The sequence below is a fragment of the Lottia gigantea genome (genome assembly GCF_000327385.1).
Source record: "Lottia gigantea unplaced genomic scaffold LOTGIsca_34, whole genome shotgun sequence".
Taxonomy (NCBI): domain Eukaryota; kingdom Metazoa; phylum Mollusca; class Gastropoda; family Lottiidae; genus Lottia; species Lottia gigantea.
Genome location: NW_008709146.1, coordinates 1,838,207 through 1,861,809, shown reverse-complemented (window position 1 = coordinate 1,861,809; position 23,603 = coordinate 1,838,207). Strand labels below are relative to the sequence as shown.

At 35.6% G+C, this 23,603-nt stretch overlaps 1 protein-coding gene across 1 annotated transcript; it reads left to right on the top strand.

Annotated features, from left to right (window-relative positions):
* Positions 1-1,461: 1,461 nt before the first annotated feature.
* LOTGIDRAFT_233055 (hypothetical protein) lies at positions 1,462-23,444 on the top strand (the record flags this gene model as incomplete). Its single annotated transcript, XM_009058499.1, has 35 exons — positions 1,462-1,947; positions 3,526-3,781; positions 3,969-4,148; positions 4,499-4,660; positions 4,894-5,073; positions 5,192-5,371; positions 5,641-5,838; positions 6,003-6,251; positions 6,452-6,688; positions 6,996-7,187; positions 7,537-7,661; positions 7,938-8,010; positions 8,135-8,233; positions 8,402-8,626; positions 8,802-8,963; positions 9,048-9,209; positions 9,495-9,656; positions 9,885-10,043; positions 10,262-10,375; positions 10,605-10,718; positions 11,183-11,384; positions 11,652-11,809; positions 12,064-12,262; positions 12,468-12,640; positions 13,014-13,253; positions 14,236-14,403; positions 14,569-14,742; positions 14,961-20,393; positions 20,546-20,740; positions 21,114-21,293; positions 21,476-21,655; positions 22,006-22,101; positions 22,362-22,457; positions 22,573-22,666; positions 22,925-23,444. 35 exons carry the CDS (start codon positions 1,462-1,464, stop codon positions 22,953-22,955), a joined length of 11,334 nt encoding a protein of 3,777 aa, XP_009056747.1. The 3' UTR covers positions 22,956-23,444.
* Positions 23,445-23,603: the final 159 nt, after the last annotated feature.

Sequence of the window (23,603 nt, the reverse complement as noted above, 5' to 3'; positions counted from 1 at the left end):
GTGTTATTTGACTGCAGAAATAAAAATCTCAAAGCCAAAAAGTTACTTTGAATTTGGCTGAAATTGGTTTTATACAATTCCGTGTAAATTGAATGGAACAGTGCTCTACTGTATGATGCAACACGAATTATCTTGTAATATAACATTGCCAAAATTATTTTATTCTTTTACAAAATAAATTTGTTATTGAATATTGTTTTTTTTAAACTTTTTTGATTAAGATTTTAAGGGAATTTGACTCATTTTGCCAAAATTCAACCTCACACCATCTTTAGAGAGTGAAGTATGTAACTGGTAACATTACATGTATGTTTGTAATAAACAAGTAGGGACTAAAGAGGTCTCCCTGATGTTTACCAATATGTTACCCATAAACTATACTGATTAAAATCAACATGGACCTAGTCAACTAACGAATGACACGTGTGAATATTTTTCCCTTTTCCGGCAGTTGTGAAAAATAAAAATATTTTCGTAATGATATATTTTATACTTTCTATGAACACTGTACATAAAAGTTATTATTATACTTTTCTTAAGTAGATTTTTACATTTTTACGTTTTTTAACTTCTTTAATTTCTGAAGGTTAATAAAAACTTAAGTAAGACTTCAGGTAAACTAGGGTCTACAGCGAAGGTCTGGTACACATCTGGTAGAGTGTGCCACAAACATATTTATTTTTCGATGCAAAAGATAGGTTTGTATTTTGGAGAAGGATATGAAACCTGATCTGTATGTTTATACATGTATTTAGTCGTCATTCGTTAAGATATGGTTTTAACAGATTGGTCACAGAACTATCTCGACCTATTTTGTATTTCTCATATTCATATCAAAATAACATCGACAGAACTTGAAAACAAAATTACTACGAAACCAGGAATAGGTTTACAATTTTTCACAGAATTGATTTGATCATATTGGAATGTAACAATGCGAATTACGCTTGGATTAATAATTGCAGAAATCTTATACTTTGGACCAATTTACGTGAGAGATGAAAGTTTAAATAGCAATTAATGTGCATCTTATAGTAAACAGTTTCTATCATTAGCAAATTGTATAGTAAATTAAGACCACATTTCGTGTGAAGTCTGAAGAAGTTATTATTATATAAGAATTCGTGAAGAATTTAGTTAAAGAAGAAGTAAAATTGTAAACAGATGGTTTGTGTTAAAGAGTTTTATCTGATGACAGGCAAGAAACATTAGTTTGCATACATTTGATAAGGATAACATAAATATTATAGTATAACATAACATTAGAAATTTAGGATAAAAAGTATTTATTGGTGGCATTAACATCACAGTAAAGCTGGGAACTAATTTTTGCTGTGGTATTTGTGTGAAACTCGGTTCCTTCTAGAGTCTTGGAGATCTAGTCTGTCGACTAGAGGAGCGACTCAATGGAGTATTCTTGTGAAACTTTTCTGTGATATTTTCCAGTGATACAAAGTGAAAATGGTTTGTTGTGGTAAAGCTGTTTATTTATTAAGACTGTTTATTTTATTAAGTGTACTTTGTTGTTCTGTGGGGTATATGAGGGACTATTACAACTCTCTATTCAGACCCATGAGCTTGAATAAAGCAAAAGTAGAAACTTTAGGAAATATCTTAAAGCGACATGTACAAGCATTACGTGATACTGAAAATAGGAAAGTGGATTTGGTGTTTCTAGTAGATAGCTCTGCTAGCGTTGGAGCCACTAATTTCTTTGATGAGCTGAAATTTGTCAGGAAATTATTGGCTGATTTTACCGTGGATGTAAATGCAACAAGAGTTTCTGTAATAACGTTTTCGTCCCGCGGGAAAGTTATCCGTCATGTGGACCATCTTACTAAACCTAAAGCAAGTAATCAGAAATGTGGTTTATTGGCTGATGAAATGCCTAAAATCAGATATATTGGTGGTGGAACTTATACTTTAGGTGCTTTTATTGAAGCAAAGGTAAGAAGAACTTAATTAAGTTTTATTAGCCTATAAACCCGTATGTGATCGAACGATGGGTTTTCGGTTTTACGTTCTTTCTATTCTATATAAAATTTAGTTTTTTGGAAGAGGCAAAATAAATCATACAACTGGCATATGTCATTATAATTACAAAATACAACGTGTCAATCTTTAAAGTTATCCTAAGAAATGTGCAAGGGTACATCCTGGTTTAACTAGTGAATATACGAAATTGTAGAGATTTAAAAATAGGTCAGAAACATTCAAAACATGTGATTTTATTGACATGTATAGAGTAAACATAAACAAATCACTATATAAATAAACATTGTAATTATTTCCTGAAGGTACTGACTTATCGACCTATTATATACCAAAACACATGTTTTAAACATGGTAAGAATTATTTACCAGTCATAATTCATAATTCCAATACTCGTTCGCCAATATATGAGAAATAACGGGTTATGCTTCGTTGCTGTCTTGTGAAATAAATCCTTAATTGATAAATTTTAACGCATTATAACTTAATGTTAAAATTAAACTTATGTAAAATTTCTTACATAACTTTTGTAGAACCTTTTTTCAATCAAATAATATCCAGCCGTTAAGTTTTCGATTAAATTATTATTCGTAGTAAAAAGGTCAACGCACAGGATTCTGATAAGCGTTAATAAGATTTGTGAACCAAGTCTTTTAGTTTCATGGATAATATTTCTATGCATTATCTTTATAAATGAACTATTTGCCTTTTTATAAAAGAAAACATAATCTCACATTTTTATAAATTTTTCATAAATCTTGGTTCAAAAATGCAAAAAAGATACGCTTTCTAAACAAACAGAAAGTTTAATTACATAGGAAATTATTACATTACAATTTATATAGCTGTTACAATACTTGTTACAATCCAATATATGTAAGTGTTACAATAATAAATATACAACTGTAACAATACAAAATATATCACTGTTACAATACAAAATATATCACTGTTACAATACAAAAGGTATACATGTTACGATCCAAGGCTATACACCTGATACAATACAAGACATATAACTGTTACAATACATGCTATTACTGTTACAATACAGGACGGGATATATAACTGTTACAAGACGGGATATATAACTGTTACAATACAAGATATATGTCATTTACAAAACAAGGTATACAATTGTTACAATACATGGCATATAACTGTTACAATGCATGCTATATTACTGTTACAATAAAGGACATATAATTATAACAAGACGGGATATATAACTGTTACAATACATGCTATATTACTGTTACAGGATATATAATTATTACAATACAAGGTATATAACTGTTACAGTGCCTGGTATGTACATGTTACAATACAGGACATATACCCGTTTCCATATAAGATATTTAACTATTACAATACAGACTATATATAACTGTTACAATTCAGGATATATATATATTTGTTATAATACAGGAGATATGTAACTGTCACTATACTTCATTGCTTTTGTTATATCTTATATGATTGAGTTGAGGCAAGCATAGATGTAATTAAAAATACAATTTTATTCATTTCAGAACGTTTTGAGGGCGGCTAGAAGTGATTCGGCTAAAGCTATATTTCTAATCACGGATGGTTTCTCAAACGGTGGAGATCCAAGACCAGAAGCCACTGAATTAAAGAAATTGGGATTGAAGATTTTCACCTTTGGTATAAAGAATGGAAATGTTCGTGAGCTCTATGACATGTCTTCTGATCCTAAAAATGAAACCTGCTACATTTTAGATAGTTTTGAAGAGTTCGAAGCTTTGGCCAGAAGAGCTCTACACGAAGGTGAGGACCTACATATGTTGGTCTATTGCAAACACAGTGTAAATACTACTTAAAAAAGAACAAGCAGTGACTATGCACGAAGACCATAACCTCTTCCATTGAGTTCTTTGTTGTGTTCCGTAATGTGATTTCAACTGCATTTTTAAAATAGACAGACAAAAAATTGTTTAAAACTTTGCCTTTTCAGATTTGCATTCGGGATCATATGTGACACAGAGTAAATCCAGTTGTTCTAGTTTATGTAAAGAGGGAAGAGAGTGTTGTCATCTGAAAGCTGATTGTATGTGTGGAACTCATACAGGAAAATATGAATGCTTATGTCAACCTGGTTATTATGGTCATGGTTTAGGAAAAACAGGATGTGCTCGTAGGTTTTCCCTTTCTTTTATATTTATGTTCTTCAATATAATATTTTCCTACCGAGAATCACAATATAACTAGGACTACAGAATGTTTAAGATAACATTGGTTGTGAAGATACACTATACTGTCGAGCATTACGACTGTATACGTAACAATTATAATACACGACAATAAACCGACTTAAATGTTGTATTTAATTCATGCCTTGCTGTACAAAATCAAACACGTAAGATTAGGTTGTAGAATTTCACATTTACCGGATGTTAAAGAAGCATCCTTTCCAGATTATCTGGACATAGAAAGAAAATAAATGGAAAGATAAAAAATTTAAATCGTCTTTAAATTCCCTTTCAGCATGTCCTTCGAAGACGTACAAGAACTTTACTGGAGCAGGAGATATTAAGTCGTGTTCACCTTGTCCTGATGATAACCATGTCAGTGGAATAGGGGCTACTGATATTTCAGAATGTACTTGTAGGAAAGGTTATCATAATACTACTGATACAGAATGTGCTGGTAAGACAATCACATATGCACTGTTTTTCTTCAGACGGTCCAGTAAGACGTGCATCTAGCATAACTCTCATCATCCAATAGTGCGCATGTTTATTTACTCAGCGTATCTGATGACAACTACAAATGCCTCTGTTGGTATTTAAATCTTTGATTAAAGTTTTTCCAACGCCCCTTAAATACCCTTTGAATTTCTGTTTAGTTGGTGTGTACAAGTTAATCTTTATCATTTTCAGCCTACAGATGTCCCATGTTAGAAGCACCAATCAATGGATATTTTGTAAACAGCAAATGTAACAACGTGTTCAATGCTGCTTGTGGATTAAAATGTCGTCCAGGATATGAATTGAGAGGCAGTAGTTTAAGAATTTGCCAAGAAGATAGTACCTGGTCTGGAACAACAACCGGATGCATAAGTAACTTTTCAAAATTATTTTTGCTTGTTTGAAAATTGATTATTTTATACTGTTGAGTCTTACACAGGGGTATGATCCTATGCTTCAAATTCAGACATGGATTGTGTACTCGTTTCAGTGAAAACCTGCCCACCTTTATCCACACCAAAACATGGTCATATGATTTGTAGTCGAGATGACTTCACCTATTCTACTGAATGTCGATTTACTTGTGATAATGGATTCAAACTGGTTGGTTCCAGGAAGAGGTCCTGTTTAGCAATTGCTCTTTGGACTGGTATCAACACCAGGTGTAGAGGTAAATTCTTTTGTTTGACCTTCTGAAGCAGCTGTAGATGTTAAACTTTAATTGGATTTAGTTCTTCTATGACACTTTGCATCCCTCTCATGGAGCTAATCTTGTTAATTGTCATATTTATAATCCAAGATGGTTTGTGAGAATGCCATAGGCTAATGTTTTTTACACTTTTACTGATATGAGATATTGTTAGATCTATGTCTATGCGTATTCTCTCGACCTCTTATAAAATGGGGATTGGAGTGTGTAAAATTTGCTCTTTTTCACAGAAATAACATGTCAACCTCTAGCACCTTTGAGAGATGGATTAATAACACCAGCAGGCTGTACTGCAGGAGAAGTATTATTTGGTACAACTTGTCTGATGACCTGTTTATCAGCCTACACCCTTTATGGACCAAGTACCAAACAATGTACCCCAGGTGGTAATTGGGCACCTCCTAGTAATGTTCCCAATCAGTGCGTAGGTAGGTGTATATTAAATCTTACATTTATGATAGGGAAGAATGGATCTCGGAAAGACGGCTTTGTTTTGAACTTTTTGATTTGGTTTATTACTTCACCGTGATAAGGTCCCTTGAAAATCAATATGGTCATTGCTTTAGAGCATTTTCGTTGTGATGTTTTTCAGACGAGAATCCCCCATTCATACAATGTCCAAAGAAGCTAGTGGTTGACGCAGATCCTGATGAACCAGAAACTCTAGTGTCGTGGCAGCTACCTCTAGCAGTAGATAACTCTGGTCTATTACCACGAACAACAGCAGTACCAGCACTAGAATCACCTGCAAAACTTCCCATAGGATATACAACTATAACATATATAGCTGAAGATTGGAATAAAAATAAAGCCAAATGTAAAATCTATATCCATGTTGTAGGTATGATTGTTTCGAAATATTCATTTATGTTAACCTTTTAAACAAGCTTCCTGTGAAGTTGTTATATGTTTCCTGAAATTGAAATGCTAAACCGGCAATAATATTTCGTACCCCGTTATTCGACATTAATTATACTACATCGTTGTTTTATGTTAATATCATAGCTTACACAATGTCAGTTCAAGCATATCATATTTCAGATAAGACACCTCCAAGAGTTGATAAATGTTTCTCACCAAAGGCAGTTGTATCACCTGACAAGTATGGAAATGTGACATGGGAAGAGCCAATATTCAGTGATAATTCTGGTGAACCTCTTCAAGTCGTTAAGACTCACACTCCCGGCTGGTTTTCCATGGGTAAAACTAATGTGACCTATACAGCTATAGATAAGAGTGGGAACAACAATACTTGTGTTCTGGAAATAAATGTCATTCGTAAGTGACAAAATTTATTTTGAATAAGACCGGAGTACTTAATAGAGTGAACGGCAGCTAGTTATATGCTTTGGCACGATTAGCATGTAAAGGAATTCTCATCTCCATTCTATAATAAACTCCTACCATTTTGCATCAGCAACACCATCTTATGTCGTTGTTGGTTCTCTGATTAACTTTGTATTAATGATACGTTTGGACTCACTGTATCCGTTTCACTGGTGGGACTGGAAAATCCAGGCCGTTATTGCTTTGTACTGTACTGATAATAAAGGAAGGCCTACTGACTAGTTATTTATTCCTTCAGCTCATCCATGTGAATTCCCGGAACCACCTGTCAATGGGAATAGAACCTGTTTTGAGAATGATGCAGGGGTAATATGTAAGATATTCTGTATGGAAGGGTATGCCTTTGCTATACCACCTGCTCCAGAATACTTCTGTGCTTATGATGATATGTGGAAACCTGAGGATCAGATGCCTTTCCCCGACTGTTCAGGTTTGTACACATTTGTTTTGCTTGAACTCAATCTAAAGCGATGTATTGCCACTGTTCTCCATAATTTGATAAAAGGAATCAATCTTGGAAGACGTTAATTGATAAATGGTACCTAACCAAAGTTAACTATCAATTTTGTTTTTGCTCCCGAAGATCAACTCCTTAGAGCATGCTGCTTTGTATAATGTGAATTCAAACGAGAATGTGAGTCCTAACCGTTAATCAGGAATACAAATCTGATCAAGTAGCTGACAAAAGCGTCAAAAACAGACAGTAGTAAGATTGCATTTTCAGGGGAAAGACACATTTAGGTCTTTGTCAGAGAAAACTGAATGGTTATCTCTTTCAGTTAAACATACATCCAACGATCTAGTTCAAGAGGCTAAATTTAAATTCACCAGCAAACTCTCCTGTAGAGATCAGAAACTCCTGAATACTATTAAAGGCCGATTTGAAAGAAAAGTTACAAATAGAGTAGGTTGAATCAAATATCTTTTCTGTAGTGTCTCAAATTTTAATTCAAGATAAAACTTCATTATAAACCTGAACTTGTCATAGAAAATTCTACCGCAATCAGTAAAGCCTTCTGCCGAAGTAAACATGAAGAACCATGCCACTAACTGATAAAATATCATCTCAGACTGCAAACACCTGTTTCAGACATAATATATTCATCAGGATTTTATTGGAAAAAAGAGTCCATTTTCGTGCCATTTATGCTATTTTATGCTTGTCCATTTTAATTTGTAGATCAATGAGATCTGTGTTGGTGATATAGCATGTGGTATACATGGTCTTGAAACAACGTGTGAAGAGGATGAAGGTAAGCCTCCACGAAGTCAGTCACAGATTTATTATTCCATTGTTAGTTGTCGTTTCCTTTTATGTTCATACTTTTATAATTTATATAATATATCTCATTACACCTTCATATCTTTATTTTTCAGATTTTAACAAAGTTAAATTCAGCTTTGGAAGGAGAAAGAGAAGTGTGGTCAACCCTCTTCCAAGGAAAACTTTTCTCACTTTTGACTTCTCAATTGAGGGTAACTAGTTTTACTTTAATTATTTCTTTATCAAGAAATCCTTGCATGGCTTTAAGATTTAAAATGTTCTTCTATCTCATGCTTAGATTAGAACCAGTGTTATTATGATCACTTGATACCCAAACACACAGGGAATCATCATGAACTAAACCAATCCTTATCCTTTAGGTTCAATCAAATCATCTGGAAAACCAGATGATGATAAGACATCACAGAAGAAGCTAGAAAAGACATTGAAAAAGGTGGTAAGAACATTGCAAAATGATGCCAAGGATGGTGAATTTGATATCTTAACATCTGGTAAAAAGATTTTCTTCAATGGAATGGAGTTGGATAGTGAGGACCCAAAGTTTCAGTGTCCAGATGGACAAATTCTTATAGGATCCGATTGTGGTAAGTCTAAAATGACGACAATAAACCCGTGAATTGATTATCATTCTAAAATATGCTTAGCCCCAAACTTTCTGATTCTGTGACTATCTGACATGTCATAGTTATTATAGAAGAGGTAGAAAAGAAACATAATATTTAAATATAGAAGTATATCAACTTAAACATATCATTTCAGTTAACTGTCCAGTTGGCACATTTTTCAATGTTGTAAAGAGAGTTTGTGAAAGTTGTTTTAGAGGAAACTATCAAGAAAAGGAAGGAAGTATTACGTGTTTTGTTTGTCCCAATAAAACATCAACTTCCCAAAATAATTCTAAAAGCCAAGGAGAATGTCTTGGTAAGTAATTTCTATATACAATATTTGCATTGTATTACTTTATTTGAAACAAAGCCTTCTATCAAAACCAATTGCCCATTTCAGCTCAATGTCTACCAGGAAGTTTCTCTGAATCAGGATTAGAGAGATGTGAAACATGTGATATAGGATGGTACCAACCACAGTATGCTCAAACTAACTGTACACTATGTCCACCTGGTCTCACCACACCCAGAAGGGGAAGTCGAACTCGTAAAGATTGCAAAGGTATGTACACTAACAATGATTATGTTCTTGATAACATGATGCGTTGGGGGTGTTGTGGATAATCTGTTGTATATGTTCAATATAATAGTCAAGCTTATAAATATCAAAACTCAGCATTTTGCTGTCGACCTCGACAAAATAATGTAACACCTACTTTTGAGAATTAATATTTAGAAATAGTGTTCTAATAATTAGTCTGAAAGTTAAAGAGTAATGAACTAACTATGAAGGAGATGAAAGTTAAAGGCCCCAATTCCAATACGTCTGCTTATACTTGTGTTGTAGAGATCTGTCCACGAGGTTATGTATCAAAGAATGGTTTAGAACCATGTTTTGCCTGTCCAAGAGGAACCTTCCAACCAGACATTCAGAAGTCGGGATGTTTTGAGTGTCCTAACAATGCCACAACTTATGATATAGCCAGTGTTGCATTGACTGACTGTGAAGGTAAGGGTATCTGAAGTCAAAACGATATCTTCTTTTCATATGAATAGACATGGACATCATATATGATACAGATTGGTTTATTTATATTGGATCATCACCATGAGTCATCATCAGCAATATCAAATAAAATCACATTATCAATGGAATTGCACCTGTTCGACTACAGGTTCAAGGGACAAAGCATATCAATGCTAGTGTGCTATTTCAGAGTACTTCTTACTTCTTTAGGTAACTGGAATATCCAAAATGATGGGGCGATATCAGTTATACAGAACCAGCAACATCAATTAGCTATTAATAAATGTTTTGAGAACCCCTGTTTTAATGGAGGAACATGTATACCAAAACGTGTAGCTTTTACTTGCAACTGTCCACCTGGTTTTGGTGGTAAGTATTAATGGCTAGTACAAAATTCTCCCTAGGTTATTATGATAGAATGTTCCCACTTTCTGTAACGTCTTTCTATCTTTGGGATACAGAAAATTACTAAGTTGTGTAGAATTTTCTGAAATATTCAAAATAATAAAATCCATGTTGTACGGTTTTACAGCTAATGATGGTTATGGCGTAATAGAATTTATATACAATCTTTGTTTGTTGTTTAGGTTTATTTTGTAAAACGGTGGTAGATGAATGCCAGTCTAAACCATGTTTAAATAATGGTAGCTGTGTAACGTTGACGGGTGATTATAGATGTGACTGTATAACCGGTTTCACAGGTGCGTCTATTGTTATTTATTGATAGATTTATTGATTTATCTAATTTCCTTAACCCTACAGTTTGAGCTGCTGCTGCTCAATATGCCCTTTAAGCACTTCAGTTTTGAAACTACTCCAGTGTATGTCTCAATCAACAGCTCCATAGTCGGAAAACTTGTTATCGACCATCTGTCACAAATTATACTTATTGCTTGTAGGAGTTATCACAATCCTATTATTTTCTTCCAGGTAAAAAATGTGAAAAGGATATTGATGACTGTTTATCATCGCCATGTCTACATAAAGGTACCTGTATTGATGGACCTAATAGTTATGTATGTAACTGTCCAGTGGGATATACAGGTAAATATTATTCATATACAATGATCTGCGCTATTTCAAATATGCAAAAGGTCTTGGCATGACTACGCTAGTCAAGGTCAAGCGGTGATGAGTTCGACTGTCGTCAGTAAACTTTCAGTACTTGATTTTCTTTCCCCTTGGGTAGAAATTCTCGAATTTGATCCGGTGTTGCTTCTCAACAGTTTCCAAATACCAGATCCTTACAAATGATAGCTTTAAACCAGTGACCAAGTTTTAGTTATTCTGTGAATAGAACTGAACTAAAAAAAAACCCCAAATATTTGCATATAGGAAATATGCTGCGACATACATCGTACAGTTTCGTGTGTGACTTTTGACTTGTAGATATGTAGTATCAACCTTTAAATAAGTTCCGTTGCTGATGCTCGTATTTCACCAAATCATCCGTCACTTTAATGTCAATTATGTCAGATAATAACGATGTTTAAATTTCTCCAAGTTAGGTGTAAGTTGTGAGAATGATGTCAATGATTGTACAGACAGACCATGTAGAAATGGGGGTACCTGTACTGATAAGCCTGATGGATTTGAATGTCAGTGTCCACAAGGATTTAATGGTGTTACATGTGAAATTGAAGAAGATGAATGTCTATCACATCCTTGTAGAAATAATGGGACGTGTGTGGATTCTCCCGGAGATTACAGGTACTGAAGCATGGAAAAATTATAATAAATAAAGGTAGAAAATTTTATCAAGAAAATTTCGTCACAGGAAGTATATGTTTTTCAGAATATACAAATGTTGAATCCTACTTCATACTTCCGAGGGCATACAAATTCGTAGATTTTATTAATCATGCTGATGGACCAGTCACGTTCTCATCTAAAAAAAAATACGAGCGTTCCATATACTCCTAGAGATCAATATAGTTGAGAGCTCACAAGATCATACAACTATTTTAAATTTTTTAGCTGCATATGTGTACCAGGCTACACTGGTAAAAGATGTGGTAGGGGCATCGATGATTGTAAATCAAATCCTTGTTTGAATGGCGGGAAATGTGAAGATTTAATAAATGCTTACCAGTGTCATTGCACAGCAGAATTTAGGGGTGCACAGTGTCAAACATGTAAGTAATATTTGATTGAAAAGGCGATAAACGTAAAAGCAGCGTCAAGAATGTCTACCAAATACACAGAAGCTTTCACATTAATGCATTATTTGAACAAGTCACAAGGGGAAAATCATCCGACGAGAACGGCCACACTAACAGTGAATAGTACCCTTGAAAATTATTCTTACTTGTCCAATGATTTCCCAGATAATATAGTCATGAGTACAAAACATAATAACCAATCCGACTGTTTCTTTCAACCTCTTCAGCCCTGGATGTAAACTATCAGCTAGATTTTGCAGCACCTGGAATTGTTGATAATGCTCAGTTCAGGTTTCCAGATCCTCCTCTTAATTCACTCACAGTAACGTTTTGGATGAAAAGTGATGATACATTAAATTTTGGTACACCTTATTCTTACGCAGTACCCGGCTCCGATAATGCCTTCACTTTAACAGATTATAATGGGTGAGGTCCTTTTTTTATTCTATGTATTACCTGTGAACGTCGATACTAGGATCATACGAAAAAAGGAAAAGGTTTAGCCTCGAACATCTTCTTAATGTAGTAGCTTGGCCTTATGAAGATGAGTCCCAATTGACTAGAGATCAAAGGTAAAGGTTCCAAGGGAATCATTACACAGTGTTATGGATTCTGGTATTCTTTACTCCAGGTTTGTGGTACTGGTAAATCAAGAGAAAAGAGTTACAGATCTAGAAGCTAATGATGGTTTATGGCATCATATTGTAGTCACCTGGTCAAGTAACCGAGGTGCCTGGAAGATCTATAAAGATGGCCTGATAATTGATAGTGGTTGGGATTTATCTACTGGTAGGCCTGTACCAGGTAAGATAATTCACCCCACTTAAAGATAATTCTCTGCATTTTTCTCTACTGAATACTCATTATAGGTCCACGGTCTCTAAGGTGTTACTCATCTCGCTAACACAATCATAGTATGCATTTGCCACTTTGTCACGTTCGATCCTGGTATAGCTTGATACAGTACCTCTTGTTAGTGGCGGGAAAGTGATTAGTTTTCCAACCCCGGACAGTTGGATATCGAAAAAACGACACTACTTTCTTAGCCGTCTCATCGGTTGCCAATAGTCCGGAGACCCCGATATCCGCACGCTTTATATGCCTTCCTTTTTACATCTGTTGGTCGGCTAAGATTTGACTTGACAAATGTCTTTATATTTGTCGTTTCCTACTCCAGGTGGTGGTATGTTTATCATTGGTCAGGAGCAAGATGTTGTTGGTGGAGAATTCAGTACGAGTGAATCGTTTGTGGGAAGTCTGACTCATCTTAACGTATGGGATGATGAACTACCATTGTATACCATAGAGGACATGAGAATAACCTGCAATAAATATCTAGGAAATGTTCTAGCTTGGCCTGATGTGTACAAAGGACTTCGTGGTACACTAAGTGATAGTCCATCAACTTTCTGTCAAGGTACAAGTGAATGGACAATGCTATGTGCATCTTGTAAACCTTAAGACAATATTTAGCATTATATGTATCTATGCATGTTTTGCACCTGTTATGTAAATATTTATACAATGAATATGGCTCATTTATTACAAATAGTTATAAAGTAACTTATTATCATCTATTAGATGTACATCACTTGCAGTAGAATGTAAATGCTTATCCTTTCCCACACGCACTCCACATTCCAAACGCATCCTCTCTTATCATATAAAAAAATTGCAAATTGGCACTGTACGTTAATGGTTATCATATCAATGATTGGTAGAGTCTCGCGTAGAATTTGCTAAATATTACATAGAATGCATACTAGCTTGAATGAATATGGGGGAGTATGCCCAAGCTTGTTAAATTTTAAATTATCGTGTATCTTTTGTCACAAATTTATCAAATCTTTGTTCGCATAGCAAAATCATTCTTGGTTTGATTCTTAGAGATAGTTATTATTATTATGTGAATTTCCTTTGTTTTGCAGGAAAAAAATCCGATTTAAAAAATGCAATAGGCAACACACTTTCGTTTCATAATACTTTACAGATACATGTAGTTTAAAAAATAAAAAGTGGATAGGCGCATACTCTCACCTTAACGTAGAATCACAATTCAAATCCAATCAGAAGCGGTTTATAATTACAATAAAAGAAAGAATTACCATTTCAAAAATGTGATTAATGAAGATAGGAAATTGACCAAATGAATCTCCATCTACAGTAATCATAAAATTTGTGGGTTGAACGTCATCTTTTTACGTTTTACCCATAGAAATAGAGCTTTTACTGGATCCATTAGAGCACGGTATTGTGAACCAAGGATGCAAACGTAAATAGGACAACTTTGGCAAACTTAATATCTTGGCGAACCCAAAATTTTGTCAAGTTTCGAGACATTGCGTATACTTCCGATATGTAAACACAATAGGAACTAAGAACTACTATTGTATTAACAGATTGTCCTCTACCAGCAAAACCTGATTTTGGGAGCGTGGCGTACACTGATGTTTCTGCAGGATCTTCAGCAACCTTTTCATGTCTACGAGGATTTAATGTAGCAGGTATGAATGACCAGCTGTGTCTAGCTACAGGACATTGGGAAGAGGAGCCACCAATATGTGCCAGTAAGTTTTTCACATCATATAATTCACAAAAGACAAAAATCCTGGTCAATTGCTATAAACTGTATGGGGAATTGTTTAAGTATTTTCGGTATATGCTTATACCTTTGATCAGTATGTGTGTGCTGGAGAAGAAACACATATCACAATTTATATTTTCCTTTGCAGAGGTAGAATGTGGTTTTCCTGGTAACATCCAAAATGGGTATACTGAAGGGAGAAGATATAGCTTTGATAATAGAGTGAGATATCATTGCCATAAAGGGTATCAATTAGTTGGAAGTAAGACTAGATATTGCAACGAATATGGTGAATGGGAAGGTGACAAACCACAATGTGTTGGTGAGTTATCCTCTTCTTCAAAATTAACAAATGATATAGAATATTGTAAAATTTTGTAAGAAAATGTTCCAACATGAATTGCATATTTCTAGAGCATACTGTGGTACACCTTACTTTCCAAATATTTCTATAGTTATAGCTCACAACAAAAACTCTCGACAACTGTTTCATTTTCCCAAAGCCATTGTGTACTGATCAAATATTTTGTATCATTTCAGAGATAACCTGTGACCTGCCATTGCTCTCGGTAAATACTTTGGTTAAAAATCCTCAAGGTAAATACCGACCAAGAAATAGAGTTGAGTTCACCTGTACACCTGGTAATGTTTTGTTCACCACTCACGACGCAGTAATATGTCAAACTGACGGCACATGGGATAAGAGTGTTCCAACGTGTGACATGCTAACCTGTTCTTCAGCACCAGATTTAGACAACGGTTACCCAATCAACAAGAAATCTGAATATTCAGTGGGTCAACAGGTCAGTTACGAGTGTAATTTTGGGTTTACATTCTCTACAACACATTCAAACAACAAAGGTAAAGTGACGTGTTTACCATCCGGTTCCTGGGAAACTGATTTACCAGTGTGTGAAAAGGTTACATGTCCAGCAGTTCCAATGGTTGCTAATGCTAATGTCAGTGGTAGTGATATTTTAGCCTTCTCAGTGGTGGAATACAGATGCCACGTGGGATATAGTATGGTTGGTGATGATACTATTGAATGTTATGAAAATGGAGAATGGACGCCGGGTCCACCAGAGTGTAGACCTGTTAATTGTGGAGAACCTCTATCATTTGCGCATGGGTCAATACAAGGATTTTCTTACCAGTTGAATGATGTGCTTTCTTATAAATGTGATCCTGGATATAGACTAAATGGTGAATCCAGGCGAACATGCCTAGAAACGGGATTCTGGTCTGGAGAAGAGCGCGTTTGCAACCCTGTTTCTTGCGATCAACCCAACCCAATAACTAACGGCAAAATTGAGTATGATGGTATAGATTTTCAAAGCACACTAAATTATACTTGTGATGAAGGATATGAATTAGTTGGTACAAGACAAAGATCGTGTCTAGAAACAAGACAGTGGTCTCAAGCAGAACCAGATTGTTTGCCAGTTAGCTGTGGACCACCTCCAGATCTTATATACGGGAATTTCAAAGGAATGCCACCGTATGTATACGGTGTAATGGTATCATATTACTGCAATGATGGATATGAAATTCTTGGAAATACCAACTTAACTTGTGAAAGCACCGGCTGGTGGAATAATGTCGTTCCTTTATGCATCCAAATTTCTTGCCCACCACCCCAGCCACCAACAAACGGGTTTGTCAATGCTTTAGGTCTGGCTTACACAAGCAAAGCAGAATATGAATGTTCAGATGGACATATTTTAGAAGGTGTCAACTCAAGAACATGTCAAATAGACAAAACGTGGACTGATACAGTACCTATATGTAAGCCCTCCGAGTGTGAACCGCCAGTGGAAATACAAAACGGAAGAGTTGAGTACAAGGATTTAAGCATTGGAGCTATTGCTACATATACATGTGAATTAGCTCATAGGTTAGTAGGTGATAAAATTAGAAGATGTTTAGATAGCCTTACTTGGAGTGGACAGGCCGTTATGTGCAAACCAGTGCAATGCCCAGATTCTTTCAATGTGCCTAATGGTAGAGTTGAGATATCAGGAACATCTTTTGGGTCTCTTGCATCGTATATCTGTGATGTAGGATACAACTTAAATGGTGATCAAGACCGAGTCTGTGATGAATTGGGTGTATGGTCGGGTTCAAGCTCTTCTTGCCTAATAGTTGATTGTGATAAAACTGCTACGGTTATATCAAACGGTAAAATGATCGGAAATAAATTTACATATGGCTCGGTCATCCGCTACGAATGTGATGATGGCTACACAATGTTAGGATCATCTACGAGAACATGTGAAAGCAATGGAGAGTGGGATCAGCCATTGCCAGTATGTCAGGTGGTACAATGTCCAAGCTATATACTTGCGAATGGTTACGTGGACGGATTTAAGAGGGATTACGGATCAACTGTTACCTATTCATGTAGACAGAATTTTAGATTAGAAGGACCAAGTTCGCGTACTTGTCTTTCTGGTGGTGTTTGGGGAGGGGCTGATCCAATCTGCGTAAAGATCGTGTGCCCACAAATAACTAACATAGCATTTGGATCTTATGTCACTATTGATAGCAGAAATGCTCGATATCATTGTGATGATGGCTTCAATCTTGTTGGTCAACAAGAACGATTTTGTGAAGAGAACGGCACATGGTCTGGAACGGAACCGTATTGTGATATTATTCAATGCCCCGACCTCTCAAGCTATACAATACCCCATGGTTCTTTGGTTCAAAACAGTATAGAATTTGGCTCTCTCGTAGACTTTCTTTGTGATGACGGATATCAGTTGATTGGTAGTACAGGTTCGCAATGTCTAGCAAGCGGGGCGTGGTCTCATGAGTTTCCACGATGTACCCTGATTTCATGTGGGGAACCAGGTGCCGCCTTGAATGCCAAGATAATTGGATCCGATTACACATTTGGAGCAGTTTTAAATTATACATGTTTAGACGGATTTAAGATGGTAGGAGACGCTCAACGACGATGTGGTCTTCTTGGGCAGTGGGAGCCAGGCAGTCCAAGGTGTGAGACAACCATTTGTCCCGATTTAAATGATATCGACTATGGAATAGTGACCATCCTCGGAAACACTTTCGGAGGATCCGCAGTGTACAAATGTGTAGCAGGATATGAAATATTTGGCTTGGATAACAGAATGTGCTTAGCATCAGGAGAATGGGAAGATCAAGACCCCATTTGTGCTCCTATCCACTGTCATCATCCACATGCTTTGAAGAACGGTCAGATTACTGGCACTGATTATCATTTTGAAAAGGAGATAGTGTATAAGTGTAATGAGGGTTATAACCTTCGAGGTAATTCTGTCAGACTATGTCAAGCTAATCGAAGATGGAGTGGGAAGAAGCCAACCTGTGATATAATACGATGTGAAGATCCCGCAAGGTTTCAACACGGTAGAATAGAGGGTGGCGTTTACACTTTAAACAATACAATTACTTACATATGCCACGAAGGATATTTACTGGTCGGAGAGTCAACTAGATTATGTACCATCAACTCAGTTTGGAATACATCTGCACCACGATGTGAACGAATATCATGTGGCCAGTTCCCAGTTATTGCTAATGCGGTTATTCGTGGCACAGAAACTCTCTTTAACACTTCAAATGTCATTGAGTGTAACAAAGGTTATACCCAATTCGGAGATCCCACAATAACCTGCCTTTCAAATGCAAGTTGGTCCGTCTCCAATTTCAGATGCAATATCGTCCAATGTCCACCAATATATACTATACAACAAGGGGCGGTTTTAGGATCAAGCTTTGATTACGACATCGAGATTTATTTTACTTGCAATATTGGTTATGATCTAGAAGGAGAAGAGGCTTTGAAATGTCTTTCTAGTGGAAATTGGGACTATGCAATTCCTTACTGCATAATAGTTCCTTGTCCTGATATTACGGTGCCTGCTCATGGGAAGGTTAACGCTACTTCCGGTGCATATGGTGATGATATAGAATATACATGTAAAAGAGGGTATGAGCTGATAGGTGGTAATATTAGAAGATGTTTAGACTACGGGGATTGGGATATCTTAGCCCCTTATTGCCAAATAATATCGTGTCCACCTCTTCCAAAGACCATAACTAACGGAAGACTTCTTTCTCAGTCAGATAACTATACATTTAATTCATCTGTGGAATTCGAATGTAACAATGGATATGAAATGATAGGGAATAGTGTCTTAACATGCAGAGAATCTGGAATGTGGGACAGCACAAGTCCGTACTGCATCAAAATAAACTGTCCTCCTCCTGGTGGCCTTCTCAATGGACAGATCTTAGGTACAGAAGATCTTATAGAATATGTGTGTAATGCTGGTTACAACCTTATCGGATCTAGAGAGCGCAGATGCACAAATACTGGTCAATGGGATGCCGATGCCCCTTTTTGTGCGGCTGTAAGTTGCCCTCCACCAGAAAAGATATCCAATGGAGTTATTCTTGGTGATAATTTTACTTTCGGTTTTCAAATTCAATACCTTTGTCATCTTGGTTACAATATCATTGGTACTGAACAAAGAACATGTCTAGCTCTTGGTAGTTGGGACAATCAAGAACCAGCATGCGAAGTTGTGTCTTGCGGTTCTCCACGGGAGCTACCCAACGGCAAGATTATTGGAAGAAATTTCACATACGGACAAATAATTCAGTATGTTTGTGACGATGGGTACATCTTAAACGGTGAACAAAGCAGACGATGTACAGATACGGGGTCCTGGACTTCCGGCAAAACCGTCTGCGAACGGGTAACATGTCCTCTGCCACATATTCAAAATGGATTTATTTTGAACTCTCAAACGTCTTTCTATGGTGGGACTGCAATTTCTATTGAATGTGTGTTAAATTATAGGCTAAGTGGATCACCTTATATAGAGTGTCTTAACAATGGTACGATCTATCCTAACTCTCTTCCTATCTGTAATTTGATAACATGTCCAGAAATAACTAGTCTGGAAAACGGGCGTGTTATTGGTTCTGATTTTACTGTCGGTCGGCAAATAGAATTCGTATGTGACCCTTCTCACCAACTTGATGGCGAATATACACTGGATTGTTTAGCAGATGGAACTTGGAACTTTGACATTCCAGTATGTCAAGAAAACTTTTGTCCAACGCCGTCTCAAATACCTAATGGGAAATATTTTGCGTCACATAATTTCAAAGAATATCGTATTTACGACAGGCTAACAATTCAATGCAATGATGGATATGAAGTTATTGGGGAAACTCAGATAATGTGTCAATCAGATGCAACCTGGTCTCACCAATTCCCTTCGTGTGTTCCTGTGGATTGCGGGCGACCGCAAGATGTTTTAAATGGCCAACTAGTTGGCATCAGCTTTAAATACTTGGATCAAATATCATATACGTGTAATCCAGGATATAAGATAAAAGGAGGGGGTCAGCTTGAATGTGGAGACGATGGATCATGGGTTGGTGCCTATCCCACATGTGTTCCTATATGTGGACAACCTCCAGACATACCAAATGCTTCAGTACAAGTGTCTTCAAGAGGATCAAGGAAAACCGCCCGGTATACTTGTGCAAATGGTTACTACATAATAGGTGATCCTAATGCAATTTGTGATCAAACAGGTCAGTGGACAATGGACAACAGTCTATCATGTGACTTAATTACCTGTCCTAATCCAACACAAATCAATCACGGGCTGTACCTTCTAAATCAAAGAGTTGTTGGTTCGGTAGTAACTTATTCTTGTGACCTTGGGTACAATCTAGTTGGATTATCTACCATGGATTGTCGTGAAACTGGAGAATGGCATGGTGTGATACCTAGATGTGATCCAGTTTATTGTGGTCCGCCGCAAACAACTACGCGTTATTCTGGGGATGATTTTACTTTTGGTAGAGAAGTTCATTACGAATGTGATGAGGGACATACACTACAAGGTTACCGTAATCTAATTTGTCAAGCAAATGGTGAATGGAGTGGATTAGCCCCAACATGTCAACGTAAGTCAAATTCACTTTAATACCAAACACAGCAAACATCAGTATACAATCCATAATAACATTCGACAATGAACGTCGCAAATGACATTTAGACAAAAACAGACGACAATAAATCTCATTCCCTTCACTTATTGTTTTTTTTTATCATACAGGTAAATCGTGTGGTCCCTTAACCATTCCTCTGCACTCAAGAGTGATTAGCGGCGACCCTCTCAGAAATATACTGTACAACGACACAGTTGTGTATGAATGTCATGCTGGATATGTTATGGAAGGTATTGCAGAACTAAAATGTTTGGCGAATGGAAGGTGGAATGGAAATCAGCCAATATGTCAACTACCTCTAAGTGAGTTAATATTTGAAATCTTCTTTACAATTTCGGACACATCTTCTCTTCTTAAACGCTTTACATTGACAGTGCAGTGTGTTGAAACTCGTGTACGTCGCCTGAAAATTGTTTTAAAAATCCACCTTTGAAAAAAAAAGAGAATAATATAAACTAAGCACTAACGGTCCAAATCGCAATACAAAAGCAGAAATCCAAAACAACATATTGACAAAACATTGGTAAAACCTTTTCACATGAGGTGACATATCAATCGTAATTGAGTAAGTATTTCATTATGAAAAGTAATATCAGGTGTCTAGAAGAGTAAGCACTCCCTGCTGTTTAATATAAAATCACCAACATAATAGTTCCATCATCATTTATTTTTTAGATATTGTTACCGTTTGTGATGATAGGGTGAATGTAAAGAACTCGGCACCGTTTATTACATCTTACATTCCTGGAGAAAGGGCTACTGTCAATTGTAAGATTGGTTACCATCCAAGAGGTAATATGGACACCACCTGTAAACAAGATAACACATGGACTGTTCCTTCAGGACGATGTCGACGTAAGAACCATTTATATTTATACTTATACCTTAAAGCTTTTTGACATTTAAAGCGTCCAATAATCTGGAATATCCCAAAATTTAAAACATTAAAAAGATATCTTTCGAATCACAGATTTGTAACTTGTTAAAGGCTATTATTTACTGATTTTTCTACATCTTTCCTTTTCATACATCAACAGGTGTATTTTGTGGTCGTCCAAGAGTAAGAGATATTGTGAATATAGTGATTCAAGGTTTTACTTATTTCTACAATGATAGAATACAATATATGTGCCGTCCAGGATTACGTCCCATTAAGTTTCCGCCTATATTAACTTGTAAGGCTGATGGTAGATGGGACGGTGAAGCTGCATGTGCAGGTGAGGGAAGCTAATGAACTCATTTCATGCATTTGACTTCAAAAGGTTTATTTCATTTGACCTTCTATAGTTCCTTTCAATTTGACAGCAGTTTTCGTATGTATCAGAAACTTGACTTCTATCTGCCAATATCCAAATTATAAATCAAACTGACGTTAATCCAATGAGAAAGCCCGTCTTAACTCGTTGACAATGAAATCTCGCAATCTTATCTATTCTCAAATGTAGTAATGATTTCTCAACATAAACCAATACAAAACTGACAGGTGTTTCATTAATATCACAGAAGTTCATGGTATATAAACTGACAAAGCTCTTGACCCACTAAATACTTTCTTTTTGCACTTCAGCTGAATGTAAATTACCATGTCAAAATGGTGGTATGTGTATTGGTATGAACAGATGTAAATGTAGACCAGGTTTTGGTGGCATCCAATGCGAAAAGCGTAAGCTAAAATTCAATTTATTTTAAATTTTCAAAATCCTTAGGAATTTCTGCCATTTAACATATGTCCAAACAATATTACATGTAAATAAACTGAATATATTGTTCTTCTTTGATGTATCGATGCATATACATCTCAAATGGATCATAATTTTTGTTTTACCTGAACTAAGTATGCTTGAATTCAAAGTACAATACCCCAAATTTTGTTGTGATATAATTGTAGGTAATTTTGATTGGTTGAACTGTTATATATTTCAGCTATTTGTATATTACCATGTTTAAATGGTGGTGTATGTAGTTCACCCTACCGATGTAGCTGTCCAAAGGGTTATAGAGGGTCAAGGTGTGAATCAGGTAAATTCATTTCAAATTATTGATGCTCTTATAGAATTTCTAAACTCAAATGTGAGAAAATATTGTGGATGTCGCTTGAGTTTTGAGACTAAGAATCTGTTTCTTTGTTTTTCAGCAATTTGTCAGACACCCTGTGAAAATGGAGGAAAGTGTATGAGACCTGGCAAATGCAAGTGTTATAATGGATTTATACCACCATATTGTAAGACGTAAGTAATCTATAACTAAGAAAGTCATTATAAGATGTCATTTACTGCATACAGTTTCTCAATAGCCATAACCATGGGTTACTATATGAATAATAAGAACTAATACATACAATCTACCCTACTTTACGTCAATATGTATATATGTATATCTTTGACATATTGGAACTTGGAATGAGTTACTTCTTTATTCATGATCACATAGAGAATTACATTCTTGAAATAAATTAAAGTCAGATTCTATGTTTTCTTATATTTCAGAAAAGTAATAGACATTTCCAGGAGACGATGAGAGATCTTAATTCTTTCTAAACCAATTTTCAAAATGATTTATAATATGAGCTTATTAATATACAGCAGCTACATTCATTTAATACTATAGAGTGGTTATATAGGGATTATAATCTATGCCTATTATGATAATGTTCAGATACTTTTTTACTTTCAAGGAAAAGCTTTCAACCGACATGTATATTATGTGTTATAAATCACATCAATTTTTTTTTAACAAAACCTCCATAAACAATTGGTTTATGGAGATGGCTTATGAATTTGACTGTCTGGTCCCTTATTAAAATAAATGTCTACTGTGATATTTATATTGTCATGTAATCAAGCAGATAATTGTTAGGGGTTTTTCAGCTTTTAGTCATGCTGTTAATTTGTTTAATTGTACAATCCAAAAGTTAGTATTGAAACATGTTAGAAAACACATTTAAACCAAACTGTTAAACTGTAAACAAATTATTATTGTAAAAATAAAACTATATTCAAGAAACTTTTTTCAAGAAGTTTTTATTTTCATCAAAGAAAATACGAATCATCAACAATCAACCATATCTTTAAGTGAACCAAACCTCAGTGTCATCTAGTATGGTCACTTCCCAGCTGCTGACCTCAGATCTTTACAGAATCATTTAACCAATCCAATTTTAGTCTG